The 20,102-nt window shown below is 37.1% G+C and overlaps 1 protein-coding gene across 1 annotated transcript in view; it reads left to right on the top strand.

Moving 5' to 3' along the window:
- The first annotated feature begins 10,878 nt into the window (after nt 1-10,878).
- The window catches only part of LOC310724573 (uncharacterized protein), a 34,430-nt gene continuing 25,206 nt past the window's right edge, over nt 10,879-20,102 (top strand). The window contains exons 1-10 of the mRNA XM_083538807.1: nt 10,879-11,188; nt 11,352-11,522; nt 11,794-11,874; nt 12,085-12,165; nt 12,433-12,486; nt 12,594-12,680; nt 13,195-13,221; nt 13,360-13,442; nt 13,638-13,728; nt 13,818-13,880. Of these exons, the coding sequence (XP_083394933.1) occupies nt 11,146-11,188; nt 11,352-11,522; nt 11,794-11,874; nt 12,085-12,165; nt 12,433-12,486; nt 12,594-12,680; nt 13,195-13,221; nt 13,360-13,442; nt 13,638-13,728; nt 13,818-13,880 (781 nt within the window). The 5' untranslated portion in view covers nt 10,879-11,145. The remainder of the gene's footprint in view (nt 11,189-11,351; nt 11,523-11,793; nt 11,875-12,084; nt 12,166-12,432; nt 12,487-12,593; nt 12,681-13,194; nt 13,222-13,359; nt 13,443-13,637; nt 13,729-13,817; nt 13,881-20,102) is intronic.

Here is a 20,102-nt window from a genome sequence, read left to right as displayed (position 1 = left end):
AGATACAGTGCCCCTGAAGCACAGAAGGTTAAGGCCCTTGTCAGTGGTGGACAGAAATGAAGTAAATGTAATTCGTTAGTGTACTTAAGTAGTTTATGTACTTGCGAAGTATTTTCTTTTGCGGAGATTTTTTACTTTAGCTTCACTACATTTTACAGGCAAATATTTGACTTTTTACTCAACTACATTTTGTTCCTTTTTATTTACTCTCTGTTTACAGAACAGAACATTTTAAGAGTAACTAGTAATAAAGTAAACTCAGAACTCGAACTTGTCACAACACCCGTGGTCTTATTTAATTGATTTTCTTTTAAGTATTTGAAAAGAAGGTTTTGGGCTCATGATCATTTTAATAGATATCAATCAATAAATGCATTGTATTCTTTATATAAAGGAATAGTAAATTATTTATTTATTATTTTGATCCATTTTTATTTATATTTCATATAGAAATGAGAATGTATACAATTGCAGTCCTTTGATTTGCCTTGGTACCACATTACTGGTGTGTGGTTACATGAAAGTAATTAATACACTCTGACTAATGGGCTGTATTATTAAAAAATTGTGAACGCCCCAAATGTGGTTTCTCTTTAATTTAAATCTAAGGTCAAACAAAACACTTATTCACCTCAGATTACACCCCGGAGTGCTTTTTATAAGAATGTACAGTATGGGGTGAGGTGATGTTGAAATGGTCATATGATCATTGTGAGAGAGAGAGAGAGAGAGAGAGAGAGAGAGAGAGAGAGAGAGAGAGAGAGAGAGAGAGAGAGAGAGAGAGAGAGATTAAGAGAAAAAGATTTCATCCACAATGACATTTTAAATGAATTGCTGATGCTTATCAAAGCGAGAGCAATAACACGCCGAGGAATTTTCGGTTTAATGCGTCCACGGTGCCAGAACATCGATTTAAAAGGATTCATCATAATAATAAGCAAATATGCATGCATTAAAAGGGGCCGCATGAGCTGTCATTGACATTTTGAAGGGAAACAGATGCATGCAGGTTTAGCGCAATCAAGATATTCGAAACAGACATTTGTAGCGTGGAAGAGCAAATGAAAAAAGGCCTTGAACTTCACACAGCCTATCGTTATGCTGTCTTTGTTCATTACGCCAGGGTTTTCTCTCTCTATCTTTCTCCCTCTCTTTCTCTCTCTCTCTCTCTCTTTTTTCTCGCTCTCCATGAGGAATGTTTACTTCATATTTTCAGTTCTTTGAAAAACTATTAAAAAAATGTTTTCACCCAGCTCATAATACGCGTGAGTTTATAAGGGTATGGGGAGCATATGCAGAAATCTGCAGCCCCCTGCTTCTTCATAGCGATGAAACGCTTTAAGAAAAAATGACAGTCTCAAAAAGCTGCCCATCCAGTATGGTTCTACATGCCAAAAATAAAGAGAGACAGAAACAGAGACAGAGAGAGAGAGAGAGAAACAGCTAGAAACACAGGTTGCTGATGCGGTTCACAACAAAATAACATTTTCCCCCCCTTTGGCTATGTGCCTTCACAGATGTTGCATTCAGCCTGTGCAGCGTTTGGCCTCTCGGAAAGTGCTCTAAGTCTTGACTGCTTTCCCTCTTATTGTACTATAAAGGGGTGTGTGAGAGAGAGAGAGCAAAAGAGAGAGAGAGAGAGAGAGAGAGAGAGAGAGAGAGAGAGAGAGAGAGAGAGAGAGAGAGAGAGAGAGACAGAGGAGAGTAGGTTGTTTACCTCCCCCACCCCATCCCATTCCTTCTTCATTCTCCGTTAGCTGCTTGAGGGAGTTGGGTAGGTGGGTGGGATGGAAGGAATGGGAGGGAGGAAGGAGGAGGGGGTGTTCGGGTGGGGGCTCAATTGCGAAGGGTCCAGCTTGGAGCTCGAGGCAGCACAGAGGGTCACAGAATGGAGCTTTGCGTCTGGGCCTCCCAAAATCCTGAATCCTCTGGGTGGGTGGTCTGCTCTCCTCTGCCTTTCTTTCTCTCTCTTCTCCCAACACCTCAGAGTGAAGTGATTAGCTCATCTACTCTCTTACACCACAAGTCGCTGCAGCGCCACTGCTCTAATGTGGTCAGTGGTGGAAAAAAGCCCCGCTCGTTCCCGGTCGCGTTTGACAACCTGCTGAATGGGTGGCAGTGAGCACTAATCCTACCACTGATTATCTCTGGCATGAGGTTATAAACAGTAATAAAGAGCGCACAGCTTTTTTTTTTTTTTTTAATACACACACACGAGATGCAAAACCGTTCCACTTTTGAACTTAGGTTTCATATGGTTACCAAAATGTACTTATCCTTGTCAGGATCAGTATAGATTACAGGAAGGTGGACATTTAAATCTACATTTAAGTGTGAATATATCAACTATCTTTCAGATCCAGTTATATACCATAAAAAGAAAATGCATACACTCTTATACACATACACACACACACACACACACACACACACACACACACACACACACACACACACACACACACACACACACACACACACACATATATATATACTAGATAGATAGATAGATAGATAGATAGATAGATAGATAGATAGATAGATAGATAGATAGATAGATAGATAGATAGATAGATAGATAGATAGATAGATGTCCCTGAGTTACGATGGATCGGTTTTTCGATCTTATGATGACAGAATCGATATGACAATATTTGACAAATAATGTAAATATCACACGGAAGCATATTGTCCTCCACATGTTTGTTCAAACTGCTGTTTGTTCTTATATTTTTTACAGTACTGTAAATTGTATGTTTTGCTAAACGATTGTAACGATACTGTAATTTGTAAAATTATTAACAAGTTACTGTATAGTGCCCCAATGCTGATCACTATTCATATATGTTTAAATGTACCCTAAATTAATACTTTTCAAGTTTTTAATACTCTAAACCAAAACTCAACATAGAGCATGAAGACAAACTATTCTTGTAAATGTTTGAAAGTATTTTTTTTTTTTTTCAACTAGATAAATCATCAGGACACCAAACAGATATTTTGTTTCCATACGGACGGTTTAAATTGCCGGACTTTTGCACCACTGCGGATTTTGGAGTTTGATTCGAGACTTGGCATTAAAACAAATGTTTAGGTAATCGTTTAAAATTTTGCCTCTTTTATATTTTTTATTTTTATTTTTATTTTGAATAAAAATGGTCAAACAGAAATGCATGCATTAATAAAATTAGTGCCATTAAAATTAATTTGCATTTATGCGTTATTAACAGCCCCAATATATATATATATATATATATATATATATATATATATATATATATATATATATATATATATATATATATATATATATATTTATTTCAGGACTTTTTTCTGGAGCAGGTAGTAAGAATTTGACTCCTTTTCTCCTTTTCTTTCTTTCTTTCTTTCTTTCTTTCTTTCTTTCTTTCTTTCTTTCTTTCTTTCTCTCTCTCTCTCTCTCTCTCTCTGTCTCTCTCTCTCTCTCTCTCTCTCTCTCTCTCTCACTCTCTCTAATAAATTAATCAGAATAACATCATTTTAAACACGATTTTGAGTTAGGATGCCACATGTTAGGCTTCTTCTTTTGTTTGCAAAAGTTTAAGAATAAAGTAAAAAAAAAAAAAAAAAAAAAAAGGAAGAAGATTTGCACCAGATGCAATATATACATTATATTTAAAGGTACAAAGTAAGCATAGAAAAATAACTATGTGGTGCCATTATTTCTGAGCATGTAGGAAGACGGGATCAGGACCGAGTGTGAATAAAGATTTAGGTGTGTAGTGTGTTTTTGTGTTAAGCTGATGAGGATGCTCAGGTGTAGGCATTTGAATTTGCACTGGGATTCCTGTTGCAGTTCCTGTCTGATTCTGCTTTTACTTACTTACACTGACACCTTGTGGGCAGAATATGCCATTACCGCTAATAAATCGTACATCTGACTACTTTTGCATAGACATTTATTTGTAGATAAAATAGAATTCTATGGAAACAGTAATTTATTGTACAAAATGCAGGATTATTGATGAACTGTGAAATAATTCAACCTGCCTCTGTGCACAAGTATGAAGGGTTTTCGACTAACCGTATCCCTAATCTTAAAGCTTTAGTAGAGTGTGCCTTGGCATACTTTTTATTAAATGTAAAAACCACAGAATAAAAATGACATCATTTTCATTCTCATTAATCCGTTCAGCAAGCCGGCATGTCCTGTAGATGAGAGTTGTTGTAGTAGTTGTGTAGAAATGTTGCATCCCAGCATTAAGGTGATGAATCAGAAGAATATTGTATTGATTTGAGAGAATGCTTTCAGCTAAGGGTACAACAAACTATGTTGGAAACATAATCAAAGTAGCATGATTAGGTTATCAGGTCAGATGATGGGGCAGGTGGCAGCTTAGTGAATAAGGAATTGGATTTTGAATCTGAAGGTCACAAGTTCAAATCCCAGTCGCACCAAGCTGCTATCCTGGGCCCCTGAGCAAGGCCCTTAACAACTTACATGCTCAGTTGTATGAATGAGATAAATGTAAGTCGCTCTGGATAAGAATGTCTGCTGCCAAATGCTGTAAATGTAGGATCAGAAGATACTCACAAGGAAGGCATACTGAACTCTATGGCCATTTAACTCTTGGCCATAACTAGTATATACTAATAACCATTGTTGCTACACATTAAATGGTACTTTGTATAATAGAATTGAACTATTGATATAACATTACCCAGTGCTTAACAGAAGGCCACTTCTTCCCCTTCGAAATTCTGTCTTTTTCCTTTATTGCCACATCATAGAAAGTTTCTTTTTAGATGCATGTTGTCACTTAGTGCTGGTATTTGTATAATCCAATTTTTACATTCTGTAATCTACAGACTGTTATGAAGGGAGTCCATGTAAGTGGAATTATTTAGCTGGTAACTCAGTGGTTAAGGCTCTGGGTTACTGATCAGAAGGTCAGGGGTTTAAACCCCAGTATTGCCAAGCTACCACTCTTCAGCCCTTGAGCAAGGCCCTTAACACTCTGTGCTCCAGGGGCGCTGTATTGTGGCTGTCCCTGCACTTCTGAACAAACTCGGATATGCGAGGAGAAGAATTCCACTGTGCTGTAAAGTATACGTGACAAATAAAGGTATGTTATGAATAAAGTTAATGAATGATGTGTGTAAAGATCATATACTAGCATATGGTTCTTAAACTGGGGGTCCAAGAACAGTGGTGAACTTATGGCTATAAATAAGACCAGCTGAACTCCAATGATTACAACTAGTCCCATGGGTGTAATTAGTTGCATTAACCAAACATTATTTTACACATTAAAGTTCAAGAAGCCACGCGTAGCCGTGCGTGACCCTGCACCAACATTTATAACCTGTTGAGAATTTGTTCATAGGCTTGTTCATGACAGTCACCAGATGTCCTGTTGTGTAAAGATGAAAAGATGATACAGACTTTTTGAGTATATGGGGAAGTCTATACTTAGGATCATCCCTTTTATCTATTTATAACACCGGAGAACATCTTTGCCCTAAATGTTCAAACTTCTCAATCCAATGAAGTGTGACTTCATTGATGTAAATTTCCTTCTGTTTTGATTATAAATTACAATAAGAAGGAAATGTCATTTCCTGGTTACATAACATGGATTACAGATTTCAAACCTAGGATGTGGATATAGAGATGTACATGGAAAAACTTTACCAGAGCAGGTGTCTGTGTAGAGTAGAACATCACCAGGGACTCTTAAATCTGAGTCACAAACTGTTCCACCTCCTTCTATCCTGGAGTAGATGCAGGATTCACACCAGAACCAGCAGGTTCAGGATATATATATATATATATATATATATATATATATATATATATATATATATATATATATATATATAATTCATATTAATGCCAAACATTATGCCAACCAACCATAACAATATAACCACCTGCCTATTGTTGTTTTGCTCCCCCTTTTGCTGACAAAACAGTTTCGTCGAGCATTAACTTCTTCAGCAATTTGAGCTACAGTTGCTCGTAGTTGCATGGGCCAGCATTCGCTCAACAGTTTGAGCCTTAGCTGCAAAGGACCCTTTCACCGGTTCACCACTGTTCCTTCCTTGGAGCACTTTTGATAGATACTGACCACTGCAGACCAGGAACATCCCACAAGAGCTGCAGTTTTGGAGATGCTCAGACCCAGTCGTCTAGACATCACAATTTGGCTGTGTGAACAATGTTTCTGCTGCCTAATAAATCCTACACACTGACAGGTGCATTAATGAAGAGATTATCAGTGTTATTTACTCATCAGTCAATGTTATAATGATATATTCATATCATATGCTGTTATTTTTATATAATATGCACTTTTTCTGTATACAAGTGTGTATGTATTTTCCGCGTCTTTTATATATAATGTACATATATCTTTTTTTGACAAACACTTGCATATATTATATATTTCAATATGCATAGAGCATTCTTTTATAGCATATTGTAATTCATGTTGGTATCTATCTATCTATCTATCTATCTATCTATCTATCTATCTATCTATCTATCTATCTATCTATCTATCTATCTATCTATCTATCTATCTATCTATCTATCTATCTATCTATCTATCCATCTATCTATCCATTCTATCAGTCAAGTCAAGTCAAGTCAAGTTTATTTGTATAGCGCTTTTCACAACAGACATTGTCTCAAAGCAGCTTTACAGAAATCAACAGTCAAGGTGAATGGTGTGTATTTATCCCTGATGAGCAGCCGTGGTGACTGTGGCAAGGAAAAACTCCCTTAAATGTTATGAGGAAGAAACCTTGAGAGGAACCAGACTCAAAAGGGAACCCATCCTCATTTGGGTGACATCAAGAGTTTGCTTTTAACAATGAACATTGTCTCAAAGCAGCTTTACACAGATAATGTGGTGATTAAACGTAAATATGTTCTTTGTAAGTATGTTTGTCCCTGATGAGCAACTGTGGCAAGGAAAAACTCCCTGAGATGGCATAAGGAAGAAACCTTGGGGGAACCAGACTCAAGAGGGAACCCGTCCTCATCTGGGTTGCACCAAATGTCCATTTGAAGCAGATATACAATGTTAAGGGGTACAGTGATGATGATCAGAAGCGAACTGTATTCCTGAGTCAGTGTAGCAGACTGTTGACATTAACTACAGTCCAATCCATCCTCAAAGCACCCGTTCTACTCCGGAATTACATGGAACCACCCAAGGTGTTGATGAGAGACCGTCCCAAGCTGCACAGAAGTGTGAAGATCCACGGAGGGGAGAGAGGCAGGAACAGTGGTCACTGGAGCCTCAGGAGCATGTTTAACTCGACCGAGAGAGAGCGAGAGAGAGAAGAGGGTGACGGGAAGAGAAGGATATGGATTATTAAGTGTCCCTATTGGTGTATGAAAGTTAATGTCACCGTGCAGTTTGGACTCCGGCAAGACTCGCTATGACAGCATAACTAAAAGGGAGAACCAGAAGGTAACACAGACATGAGGGATCTCTGGGATAAGAGACGACCCACCACACCACCATCAACAAACCCGAGTGAACGTGTGAATGTGAGGGGATGACAGCATACAAATATACCAGTTCACCAAACACTCTATATCCATGCTCCCTCCAGATCTGAGCCTTTACCTAAGAAAAATCTACTGATAAAAGGCTTGACTGAATAAATACATTTTCAACCTCGACTTGAACACTGAGACTGTGTCTGAGTCCCGAACACTGGTTGGAAGGCTGTTCCATAACTGTGGGGCTTTATAAGAGAAAGATCTGCCCCCTGCTGTAATCTTTATTATTTGAGGAACCAACAGATAGCCAGCACCTTTTGATCTAAGTAGGCGTGGAGGATCATACTGGTACAGAAGTTCACTCAGATACTGCGGTGCGAGACCGTTACGTGCTTTTTAAGTCAGTAGTAATATTTTATAATCAATGCGAGATTTAATTGGGAGCCAGTGTAGACTGATTAATACAGGGGTGATGTGGTCATATTTCCTAGATCTAGTGAGGACTCTTGCTGCTGCATTCTGAACTAACTGAAGCTTATTTCTGCACTTACTCACACACCCAGACAGAAAGCGTTACAGTAGTCTAATCTAGAAGTAACAAAAGCATGAACTAGTTTTTCTGCATCCTGTAACGACATCATATTTCAAATTTTAGAAATATTTCTAAGGTGAAAGAAAGAGATCCTGGTGATATTATTCATGTGAGACTTAAAGGAAAGACTCGGGTCAATAATCACACCAAGGTCTTTGACAGCCGTACACGCTGAAACAGAAACACCATCCAGAGATGCTACGTAATCGGAAAGTTTACTTCTAGCTGCATGTGGTCCTAGTAAAAGTACTTCCGTCTTATCTGAGTTGAGCAGAAGAAAGTTATTAAGCATCCACTGTCTAATGTCCTTTACACACTTCTCAACAATGTCAAGCTGATCTCGCTCATCTGGCTTTGCTGAAATATACAGCTGTGTGTCATCAGCATAGCAATGGAAGCGAATCCCATGTTTATGAATTATTTCACCAAGAGGCAGCATATATAAAGAGAAAAGCAGTGGGCCTAAGACAGATCCTTGAGGAACACCAAACTTTACCTCATAGAGTGTGGAGAACTCACCATTTACATCAACAAACTGATAGCGATCAGTCAAATAAGACCTGAGCCAAGAGAGAGCTGTTCCCTTTATTCCAACAACGTTCTCAAGTCTAGCAAGTAGTATAGTGTGATCAATGGTGTCAAAAGCTGCACTAAGGTCGAGCAAAACAAGTAAGGAGACAAAACCCTGATCAGAGGCCAATAACAGGTCATTTACCACCTTAACTAGCGCCGTCTCTGTGCTATGATGAGGCCGAAATCCTGACTGATACATTTAAAATTTTTTATTCATAAGTAGGTGTGAGCATAACTGCTGTGCTACAACCTTTTCCAAAATTTTGGATATAAAGGAGAAATTTGATATTGGTCTGTAGTTGGACAACTGACATGGGTCAAGGTCAGGTTTCTTAATAAGGGGGTGATAACTGCCAGTTTGAAGGATTTAGGTACATAACCAGTGCTAATGGAAGAGTTAATTATTTTTAAAACAGGTTCAATTACCTCTGGAGTTATCTGTTTAAAGAAACTTGTAGGCAAGGGATCAAAAATGCTGGTTGATGATTTTGATGAGGAGATTAATGGAATTAAGTCATTCTCATGAATAGGAGTGAAGCTTTGTAGTTGATTGTCTGCTATAATTACACTGCTGTCTACAGGGTTATTTGTAAAATAATTTGGATTTTTATTAACCGTCTGGATTTCTTGCCTGATGTTTTAAATTTTATTATTAAAAAAGTTCATGAAATCATTACTACCTATTGATGGTGTGCATGTTAGCGCAGTGCTTTTATTCCCTGTTAATTTTGCTACCGTGCTGAATAAAAATCTAGGATTATGCTTGTTATTTTCTACGAGGGTGGAGAAATATGCTGATCTAGCAGCACTAAGAGATTTTCTATAATTTAAGAGGCTCTCCTTCCATGCTATTTGAAATACTGTTAATTTTGTTTGACGCCATTTACGTTCTAATTTTCGAGTGGTCTGTTTTAAGGTGCGCGTATGATCATTATACCACTGTGCTAATTTTTTCTCCCTGATCATTTTGGTCATAAGCTCCATCATCTAGAGTGTAACAGAACGTTGTTTCTAGATGTTCAGTGGCCCAGTCGAGCTCTGCGGGGTCTGACGGAGATCTATCTAATATCGTAATTTCTGGAAGATTATTGCTAAAACGCGCTGCTGTAGCTGACGTGAAAGTACGCTTAACAGGGTAACGTGGTGAGGTGGAAATGCAATGACTGAGGCCAAATTTTAAACGAGATTAGATAATGGTCTGAAATAGCTTCTGACTGTGGAATTATGACTAAGTTTTTTTATTTTTAATCCAAATGTTAACAAATCGAGGATTAAATGATTATAAGTAATATTCTTTCTACAGTCTTATACAGTCATTATGGTTATAAAACTAGGAGCTACTGGGCTCAAAATTTGTGATCATCACAGATCCAGCATCAGCTTCTCTATGCCAGAGCCTTTGAACACTCCAGGAGGTCCAATGTCAAAACTCCACACATGAAGTGGGATCCGAATGGCACTGGTACGTCCCTAGATGGTACGGGGCGTTTGCGAGTTCAGCATCTACTTCTTCAAAGGTCCATAATCTTCAAGAGGTAGGACGTGACTGGAGATGGCCAAACCTCAGGATGCCTCGGAATGGGAGAGAAAGAGAAGCAGTGGAGAGAAATTAGCGTAGCTGCTGTTCATGATCAGCACAAGTTGATAATGTGCATGTGATCATATGTTCTGGAGCACAAGGTTATGGTCTGTCTGTCTGTCTGTCTGTCTGTCTGTCTGTCTGTCTGTCTGTTTGTTTATCCATAGCATGTTAACATGACCAGTAATTAAAAAAATAACCAGTTTTGCATCAAATCAAAGTAGCGATCCAGTTTGGATTTACCACCTGCAAAGAGCACCACCTTTTTATCTCCTACATCTACATCTACATCTCCTAATTTATGCTGCATGGTGATTTTATAAAATTCCACAATCAGAGAACTTGTTCCTTTTATTTACATTTATTTAATAATAGCAGTAAATGTTAAATAATAAATAAATAGCTAATTATATTAGCTGATACAAATATGAAATGTCTGATTTTGAGCCCCTCGAATGTGCACACTGGCCCAGAAAATGATCTCCCCAGTCATAAAATTATTTTTTATTTCAAATTATTTTCTAAAAGCATTATTTCATCAGATTAGATGTAAAGGTTTGTGCAAACACCAGCTTTAGACATCTCAACCATTCCAAAGCTGTTTTTTTAATTTGCTGTAAATATATTCCAAGATTCTGAATGATTAGCACACATTTTCTGTTCACTACAAATACTGTGGTGCTTTTGTAGTGTTGTTTATTGTTATGCACTTGAATTCATCATCTTAAAAAAAAAAAAAATGACGAAATGTAACTTCCTTTTTTAACCAACTTTTGAGCAATCAAGAGAGCACACTGTACAGTAGGTTTCATTAGGCTATGCATTGAGCAGGGTGTACATGCACATCATCACACACACCAGCACACAATTTCAAACAGACACACACACAAACACGAACACAGCATGGAGAAAATGAGTGTTAACGTTCACATTCTCACACTCTTGGGTATGTATGTTTATTATTTGTACCTGTCTAATATTATTGTATTGTTTAATGCTTTTGAAGAAATCATGTCAGGACAAATCCCAATTATTTAATTAGGCAAGAATTTATTTCTTGTGCAGGATATTGTGTTTTTACCGATCATTGCTGTTTATGTTTAATGCAGGAGTCCTATTGGTGCCAGGATTTGCTCAGGATAATTTTTCTAATGTTAATATTACCACAACCGATAAATCAGCTCTTCATGAGACTATCGCACCAGGCGGCGTGAACATTAGCACAAATGAAGGGTCTCGCTACAACATCTCCAACAATGAAACTTTACCATCACAGCAAGGTAGCCGTTTGGTAATGCTCTTTGGATGAATGCTCTTTAAAATTAATGAATTAATTATTATTAGTATTATTTTGAATGTTTGTTTAGAAATGAACCATTTTTACACTTACTTGTGTAATGGATTAGTTATAAGTTACATAGCAACTTTAATAAATTATATATATATATATATATATATATATATATATATATATATATATATATATATATATATATATATATATTATATTAAAATTATAATAGAAATACCATCATGCTTTCTTTATTGCAGAGACTGAAACTATCCAAGGCAGTAATAACGAGACCGAAGATGAAGTGTTTACCACCAACAATACTGTACCACCAGAGGAAGGTAGAAGTTTGGTGATGCTCTTTGTAATGAACGAATGAATGAATTAATACATTATTATTAGTATTATTTTAAATGTTTGTTTAGAAATTAACCTTTGTTTTTTTTTACAACTGCTTGTGTAATGGTTTGGGTATGTTACATAGCAACTTTAATCAATTATACATATATTAAAAATATAATAGAAATACTATCATGCTTTCTTTATTGCAGAGCCTGAAACTACCCAAGGCAATAGTAACAAGATCGAAGATGAAGTGTTTACCACCAAAAATACTGTACTACCAGAGCAAGGTAGCAGTTTGGTGACACTCATTAGTCACACAAGATGTGGAAAAATGCACTTCCTTTTTTTTTTTTACACTTCCTTGTGCAATGGTTTGATGTACTTGTCAGTTCAAAAGAAATTTGAAAACTCTATTGCCATTTAATCAGTTACAAAAAATATATATGTTGGTTTAAAAGTATAACAGAATAACCATCATGCTTTTTATAGTGAAGGGATTGTATATATTTAAAAATACGACCGATTCAGTTTTTTTTCTCACTGGCTCATTACAGACAACACAGAACATGTTGGGAGTTCAGATTGGACTTCAACCAAGAGCACGGAAGGTACAGAAGATTCTATTCATAATCATCATTACCTTATGGAATGGAAAGGATATCTGTGTTACTGTCTTCAGCAATCAATAATGAATCATGTAATTAATAATCAACAGGGGAGATCACACCTGGACCAGGCCCTACAACCACAAAGAAAAGCATCACAAGCAGTACCACAAAGAGCACAACGGCATCTACGGCACGTAAGTGATTTGATCATGTACTGCATAGTAATGTCTTTTTTCATGATGATTTTTGGACATTCACTGTGGAATTTTGATGCAAGACTGACCAATAGTGTCACTTTTTGTTATTCTTACAGTAACATTTATTAGGTTCCCATAATGGTACATCCCACGATTGTTTCATTTCCCTTATACTACTAAGATTTGTATTATTTGGTCATTAATAACATCATATGTTGTGGGCACAGGTTGTTACAAAGTGCTGACACTGGAGACTCCTTCCATAAATCTTCAACATGTTTAATCTCATAAAGGCTGTATTTAAGCTATAAGTCCTAATTAGTTAGACATTAAATGCAGTTCAAGTATTAGACCAAACTCATTAGACTGGATTTGTAGCTAAAATAGTTCCACTATGCTCTGAATAATTCTCAGTTTGATTTAAACTCTGTATCCTTTACATAACACACAAATCCATGTATCTTAAAGTTAAACACTGGTTGTGGTGTTTTCTTTATATGTCCCCATTCAGGTCATGATGGCAATGCAAGCAACCCAGGTAAAGCTTGATAATGCTTTATGATATTAAACAAAAATGTCAAGTTTGATAAACTATCCAGAAATGTTAGTAATACCGTTCATTCCAATATTCATTTAAACAATGTGATTTTTCTTTTTATCAACTCTATTCTTTTAGTCTATGTTGTTGTCTTGATCCTTGTGATTCTGGTTATTGCTGTTTTGGCCATCATCTTCTTCTGTGTTAAGGTTAACCGCAGGGTAAGAAACTAAAAAATTAATATGTAGATTTTTATTTATTGTTAGATTTTTTATTTAACGTACCAGCAGCAATATATTATTCCTAACCGTTATGTTTTTCAGATCTAATTAATTTCTGCCATTAATCTTTTTTTTGTTCTTATAGTGCCATTATTGTATATAATGTAATATACTTATATATAATATTTTTCTCAGCGGTTCTCTGTCGATATCCACTGTAAAAATGAAGATGCTCAGATTCCTCTTGCTGCAGTGGAGACAGAAGTGTGTGACGCTTCACTTACAGGTTCTTTTGCACTCTTTATACAGTACATCTTACAACACATTACAATTCAAATAACACTGTACTGATGTGTATATATGATTCTTCTGCAGATATGAAAACATTTATGAATGATAATGAGACTTCACCGCCACCTGACTCCAAAGAAGAAGGAGGTAACTTAAGTTAGTCCCTATTTGCTGTTATAGTAACCTCCACTCTTCTTGGTTGATGTTCTACTCGATTTTGGAGTGTGCTTGTGGAGATTTGTTCTCATTCAGCCACAAGGATGTTAGTAAAGTCAGGTACTGATTTAGGTGAGGAGGCCTGGGGTGCAGTCATTGTTCCAATTCATCCCAAAGGTGTTTAAAGCTCCGTAGCAAGATCCTCAAACATGTGATGCATATCTTTATGGAGCAGGTTTTGTGCACTGGCAATGTGATGCTGGAACAGGTTTGGGTCTACTAGTGAAGGGAAAATTTCTATTGTGGGCCTCCAACTTTGTAGTAACAATAATAATGTGAATAATCACATATGGCTGGTCAAAAGTCAGCACTTTTTTCCATATAAACCGTATGAAACACAGACAAGCTGTTGTATGAAAAAAGTGACAAACATAAAATTTTAAACTTTCTTTCGGCTTCTTCCGTTAGGGGTCGCCACAGCAGATCATCCGCATGTTTAATTTGGCACGTTTTTTTTATACGCTGGATGCCCTTCGTAACGCAACCCTCCCCAATTTATCTGGGCTTGGGAACGGCACTGAGAGTGGCTGGGGTTGGTTCCATGACCGAGGATCGAACCCGGGCCGCAGCGGTGAGAGCGCTGCATCCTAACTATTATAACTATTAACTATTATATTATCCTAACCTAGTCTATTATACCACAGCATTTTTTTATGATTATGATTTTTTTCTATTTATCACTGCAAGGCACATTCTTTTTGTTTTGTTTATTTAGTTATCACTTGGTAAAAGGGCTCCCTGGTGGTCTAGTGGTAAGGATGTGGCGCTCTCACCGCTGCGGCCCAGGTTCGATTCCCGGTTAGGGAACCAACCCCAGCCACTCTTAGTGCCAGTACCAAGCCCGGATAAATGGGGAGGGCAGCGTAAAAAAATGTGCCAGATCAAACATGCAGATGTCCTCTGTGGCGACCCAAAGTGGGAGAAGCCGAAAGAAAGTAGTTATCAATTAGTAACAGGACAAATTTCAAACCACTGGTTTATTTTGGCTTATATTATGTGGGACAAGTCTCAATGAAGGAACAGTTACAATCTGGTATGAAACCTGTGATTTGCCTCCAGTAGAATACCTTTGCTATAAGTTCAAACCGTTGAAATTGCAGGAAGTTCTGATCGTGAAATCATAGTTCCAAATCAATATGCTGACTTGTAAACAACTGTAACCAAAGTAACATACAGTACAATGACTTATAGAGTCAGAGAGCTGCCTTCTGACCAGTCAGCTTCTTGAACATTACAGTGCTAAAGGGTGAAATGTTGCCATCGCCATTTGCGTGATAGCACATCTTTGCAACATCTGTTTATAGTTCCTGTTAATGACACCCCAGTGTCCTTCCTCTTTTTGCTCAGAAAACAGAAGGAAGTGAGTTAGCTCTTGTATGCCGTCAATATTCTGAAATTTGCTTGCTTCTGCATCAGATTTTCTTTAATTCATACACCCTTCAAGATCAAGTTTAATTTGGGTTTTAAATAATCTGACACTATATTAATCTTTTTTTTCACTAAACACTTAGTTTTACAAAAAAATTTAGCAATCAAGACAATGGTGACAGTGGCAAAAAACAAAACAAAAAAAAAAACACACAAGGAAGAAACCAGAGAGATAAGAGTCACCCGTTCGTTTCTTGGTAATACCAGACAGTGGGATTATGAAACTTCCACAATCAGGATTAGATTCAATTTTACTGTCACTGTAAGGGTACATGTCAAGTCAAGTCAAGTCAAGTCAAGTCAAGAAGCATTTTAACTATATATATAGCTGATGCAGTACACAGTGAAATAAGACAACGTTTCTCCTCTGGTGCTACATTTAAAAACATACATAACAGCTACATAGCAGAAAACACAGAGTTAAATACTAGTAATTGTATCCTCGCCACATAAAGTACATCGTGTGCAACTTGGTGCAAACAGTGCAAAGACAACACAAGACGATGTAGGACAAATACACAAAACACAATACAGCGCCGCCAGTAAACCTACTGTATACTATACAGTACCGTCTGCAGAGAGAACTGAGTACAGGACTGTACTTGTAAGTAAACAAGATGTAAACAAAAGGGTTTGTGCAAAAAGCAATAGCAGCAGTCAAAATTATGTGCAAAAATAGCATGTAAACAGTTTGTAATAATGAAGTGACATAATTTGGGTGGTGTTGAAGACATGGATGTGTGAAATGAGTACAAGTGTGTGTCCAGGTTATACAGATCAGTCACACAGTTGAGTGTGTGTGTGTGTGTGTGTGTGTGTGTGTGTGTGTGTGTGTGTGTGTGAGTTTTAGTTCAGTTCTGTGTTGAAAAGCCTGACGGCTTGAGGGAAAAAAATGTTGCACTTTGTGGATGTGAGGCCCGAATGCTTCGGAACTGCTTCCCTGACTGCAGAAGGGTGAAGAGTGTGTGTGAGGGGTGTGTGGGGTCGTCCACAATGCTGTTTGCTTTGCGGATGCAGTGTGACGTGTAAATGTCTGTGATGGAGGGGAGAGAGACTCAGTTGATCTTCTCAGTTGTCCTCACTACCTCTGTAGGGTCTTGCGATCCGAGACTGTGCAGTTCCCAAACCAGGCAGTGATGCAGCTGCTCAGGATGCTCTCAATGTTCGACGTGGTCAGAATAGTTTTGTTTTCCTTGCAAGGGAGTGAAATTTAGGGAGAAACAGTCCTTAGATTTGCATGGTTGAAATCTTTGGCAACAATAAGCAATCCATCGGGGTGTGTTCTGTAGTTCGCTAATGATCCCGTAATGTATAATGAGCGCTTCCATAGCATTAGCACTAGGTGGAATGTACACACAGACCGCCGCCATGAGTCTTACTGCACAGAGCTGCATTTCTGTCAGCACAGATGGTACAAAAGGATGGTAGCTCATCTTTAAGGCTTTGGGTTACTGACCAGAAGATTGGGAATTAAAGTCCCAGTATTGCCAAGATGCCACTTTTGGGCCCTTGAGAAAGGCCCTTAAACCCTGTGCACTCCAGGGGCGCTGTAACATCACTGACCCTGTGCTTTGACCCTAAGTTTCCTAAAATTTCCAGGATATGCGAAGACAGAATTTCACTGTGCCATAATGTACGTGTGACAACGATACGAAAGCTACATATGAAGCAGTTACAATGCGGTGTGATCAGTTTTCAATTTGATTCAACACAATACAATTCAATATGATGGAAAAAAATAGGATGCTATGCAATTTAATATGCTACATATCATTTGTTTTCATATGTTTAGTTCAGAAAGCCAGCAAATCTTGAATTTACTTGAGTGCCTTCTGAATTGTAACGCATGGCCCTTTCATAAAGAGGAACTTCATAGTGCAAAAAAAATTAAGAAAATAGATGATATAATAGACCTTTTCCTGTTTCGTCTCCATGGAGATGCAGCTCTATTTATGCCATGTTAATCTGTATTCTATGTGACATACAGGACACGTCTCGGTCTTGTTAGTGTTGTGATACACGTCATATTCACATAGCAGCAGTGGTGATGAGAGAACGGGATCAAGAAACAGTTTAGCGTTTTTAATATATTCGTGAATTTACATTCAGAAATATCTTAAAAACAATGCACCAATGCCAACTTTTTAACATCTGTGCATCACATCGTTAACTTTTATGCCGATGCACTGATGCGAATCGGTGAATCTTGCTATCCCTAGTATGTATGTACACTGTACTGTACAGTATGGTGCATTTCATTAATGCAAAAAAGTCAATTAAATAAGGAATATGTTGCAATAGGTTGAGATAGAGGTAACAGTATGATGCATGTAATATAATGCAACAGATACATACAGAAGATGGAGATGTGTAAACAACAACCTGATATTATTGCTTGTGTAAAAAAAGGCAGTTCAACAGTCCATGATAGGGATGAAAACCTGGTCATTCTGGTCACGCACTGTGTAGTTATTAGTTATTAGTTATCAACTAAGTATGGTTACAATTATTATATTATAATTGTACGGAGTACATGAACAGCACAGTACTGGGACACAGCTGCCCAACATTTCTGAAGTTTAACAAAGTTATGATTATATACAACTACTGTAATGTACTGTATATGGAGATAAGCAGTAATGGTGTTTGAGTACAGCAGCAGTTTTTAGGGTCACATCAATAGCAAGACTACTTTGGAAAAGAATTGTACTCATTCTCCATTTACTCCAAATGTATTATGTATTATGGCTTTTGGTAGACGCCATTATCCAGGGCAACTTAAAACTGAGCAGTTGAGGGTTAAGAGCATTGCTCAAGAGCCCAGCAGTGAATGCTTGGTGGTGCTGAGAATTTGCACCCTAACCATACACAATATGTCACCTACCTAACCAGGCACAGTTACTGACATACAGTGAAATGCATCAGAATGAGGTTTAAAAGGAATAGGATTAGCATAATGGATTAGTATGTTGAACAGAAACATTAAATATGTTTACATTAGATACGTTAGATACTTTTATTGGACAGTAGGCTTGCTATAGAGCTCTGCCTCAACTCTACTGAAACCTTCAGGATGAATTGTAACACTGACTGCACCCCAGGCCTCCTCACCTACATCAGTACCTGACTTTACTAACACCCTTTTTAGCTGAATGATCACAAATCTCCACAAGCAAACTCCAAAATCTAGTGGAACATCTTCCCAGAAGAGTGGAGGTTATTATAAGAGCAAATGGGGACTACCCATTTCCAGACTATTAAGCGCACTCATATATAAGCCACACCCACTGAATTTAACAAAGATTTTTATTTTAAACATAAATAAGCCGCACCTGTCTATAAGCTGCAGGTGTCTACAATAAAACTAATGAACTTTACACAGACTTTAATGAAAGACGGTTTCTGTTACACGGCTTGTATCTAAACAGCAGCCTACCAAGAAAGTCTTTGTTTACCGTCTTCCTCCTTCCTTTCACAACTATTTCTCTCGAGAGTTCATCTTTTGGCAGCTCAGAACACAGGTGAAGTGTGTTTTTTCATGCCCGGTTGTTTTCAGTGTGATGAATGATTCGCATTTCCTCTAGACAGTCCGAGTGAGCGGCAGGTCAAACGTCAGAGGAACATCATCCATATTTAGGATTCACCTGAACCCGTTCGGCAATTTCATTGGTCTAATATTATTTGGCTCAGTTTTTTGGCTTGAAGTTTGTGAAACCGGGAAAAACCCAGGAAAAATCCATATATTAGCCGCTTCGTTGTTTAAGAAGTGTGGGAAAAGAGTAGCGGTTTATAGTCCGGAAAATACGGTAAATGTGGAATGGGATGCTCAAAAAAGCACATACGTATCTTATGGTCAGGTGTCTATATAGTGTATTTATTTATCAGAGAAACTACTAGATAACCAACAAAAAGTACCACTTAATACCAGTTAAATGCTCTAGATGTTGTATTAGGACTCAGTTTGAGTTTATCTTAAGCTTAACATGTTTTTATCCGATATGCTTTTTTTAACCATGAGCACATCTTCACATTTTACCACTACCTAAATAACTAAACCCATCTCTTCCTCTTGCCACATTTCGAAAAACTTACATGATATGATTTTAGAGAATTTTTTTTAGAGAGGTTAGTCATCATACATTCTTCTTTTTTTATTAATAGAGTTGTGAACCTATTGTATGTGTTTCTTTTGATGTGTTAGATCAGATTGGATTAGATTAGATTAAATTCAACTTTATTGTCATTGTGCAAGGTACATGTACAGAGCCAATGAAATGCAGTTAGCATCTAACCAGAGGTGCATAAGTGGCATATTTACAATAAATTACAGTAGATAAATAGGGTATGAGGTCCATATATACAGGGATGAGTGTGATTAATGTACAGAATGTGTAGTAGGTAATAAGATATAGTATATATAATAATATATATATACTGTGTAAAGATTATGCATGTCAGAAGATAATATACTCTAATGGCATGATATATGATATAGTTACATATATATATATATATATATATATATATATATATATATATATATATATATATATATATATATATATATATATATATATATATATATACAGTACAGCATTATAAATAGATGGATGTGAATGGAGATTTGTTGGCTTGCAAACATTTGAATATGATTTAAATATATGTCAAAATGCAATACGAGGTAAAAAAACAAAAGGTTGACAAGAGACGTTTTATGATATTTAA

The sequence above is a fragment of the Silurus aristotelis genome (genome assembly GCF_946808225.1).
Source record: "Silurus aristotelis genome assembly, chromosome: 4".
In the NCBI taxonomy this organism is placed as follows: Eukaryota; Metazoa; Chordata; class Actinopteri; order Siluriformes; family Siluridae; genus Silurus; species Silurus aristotelis.
This window is presented reverse-complemented; position numbering and strand designations above follow the sequence as displayed.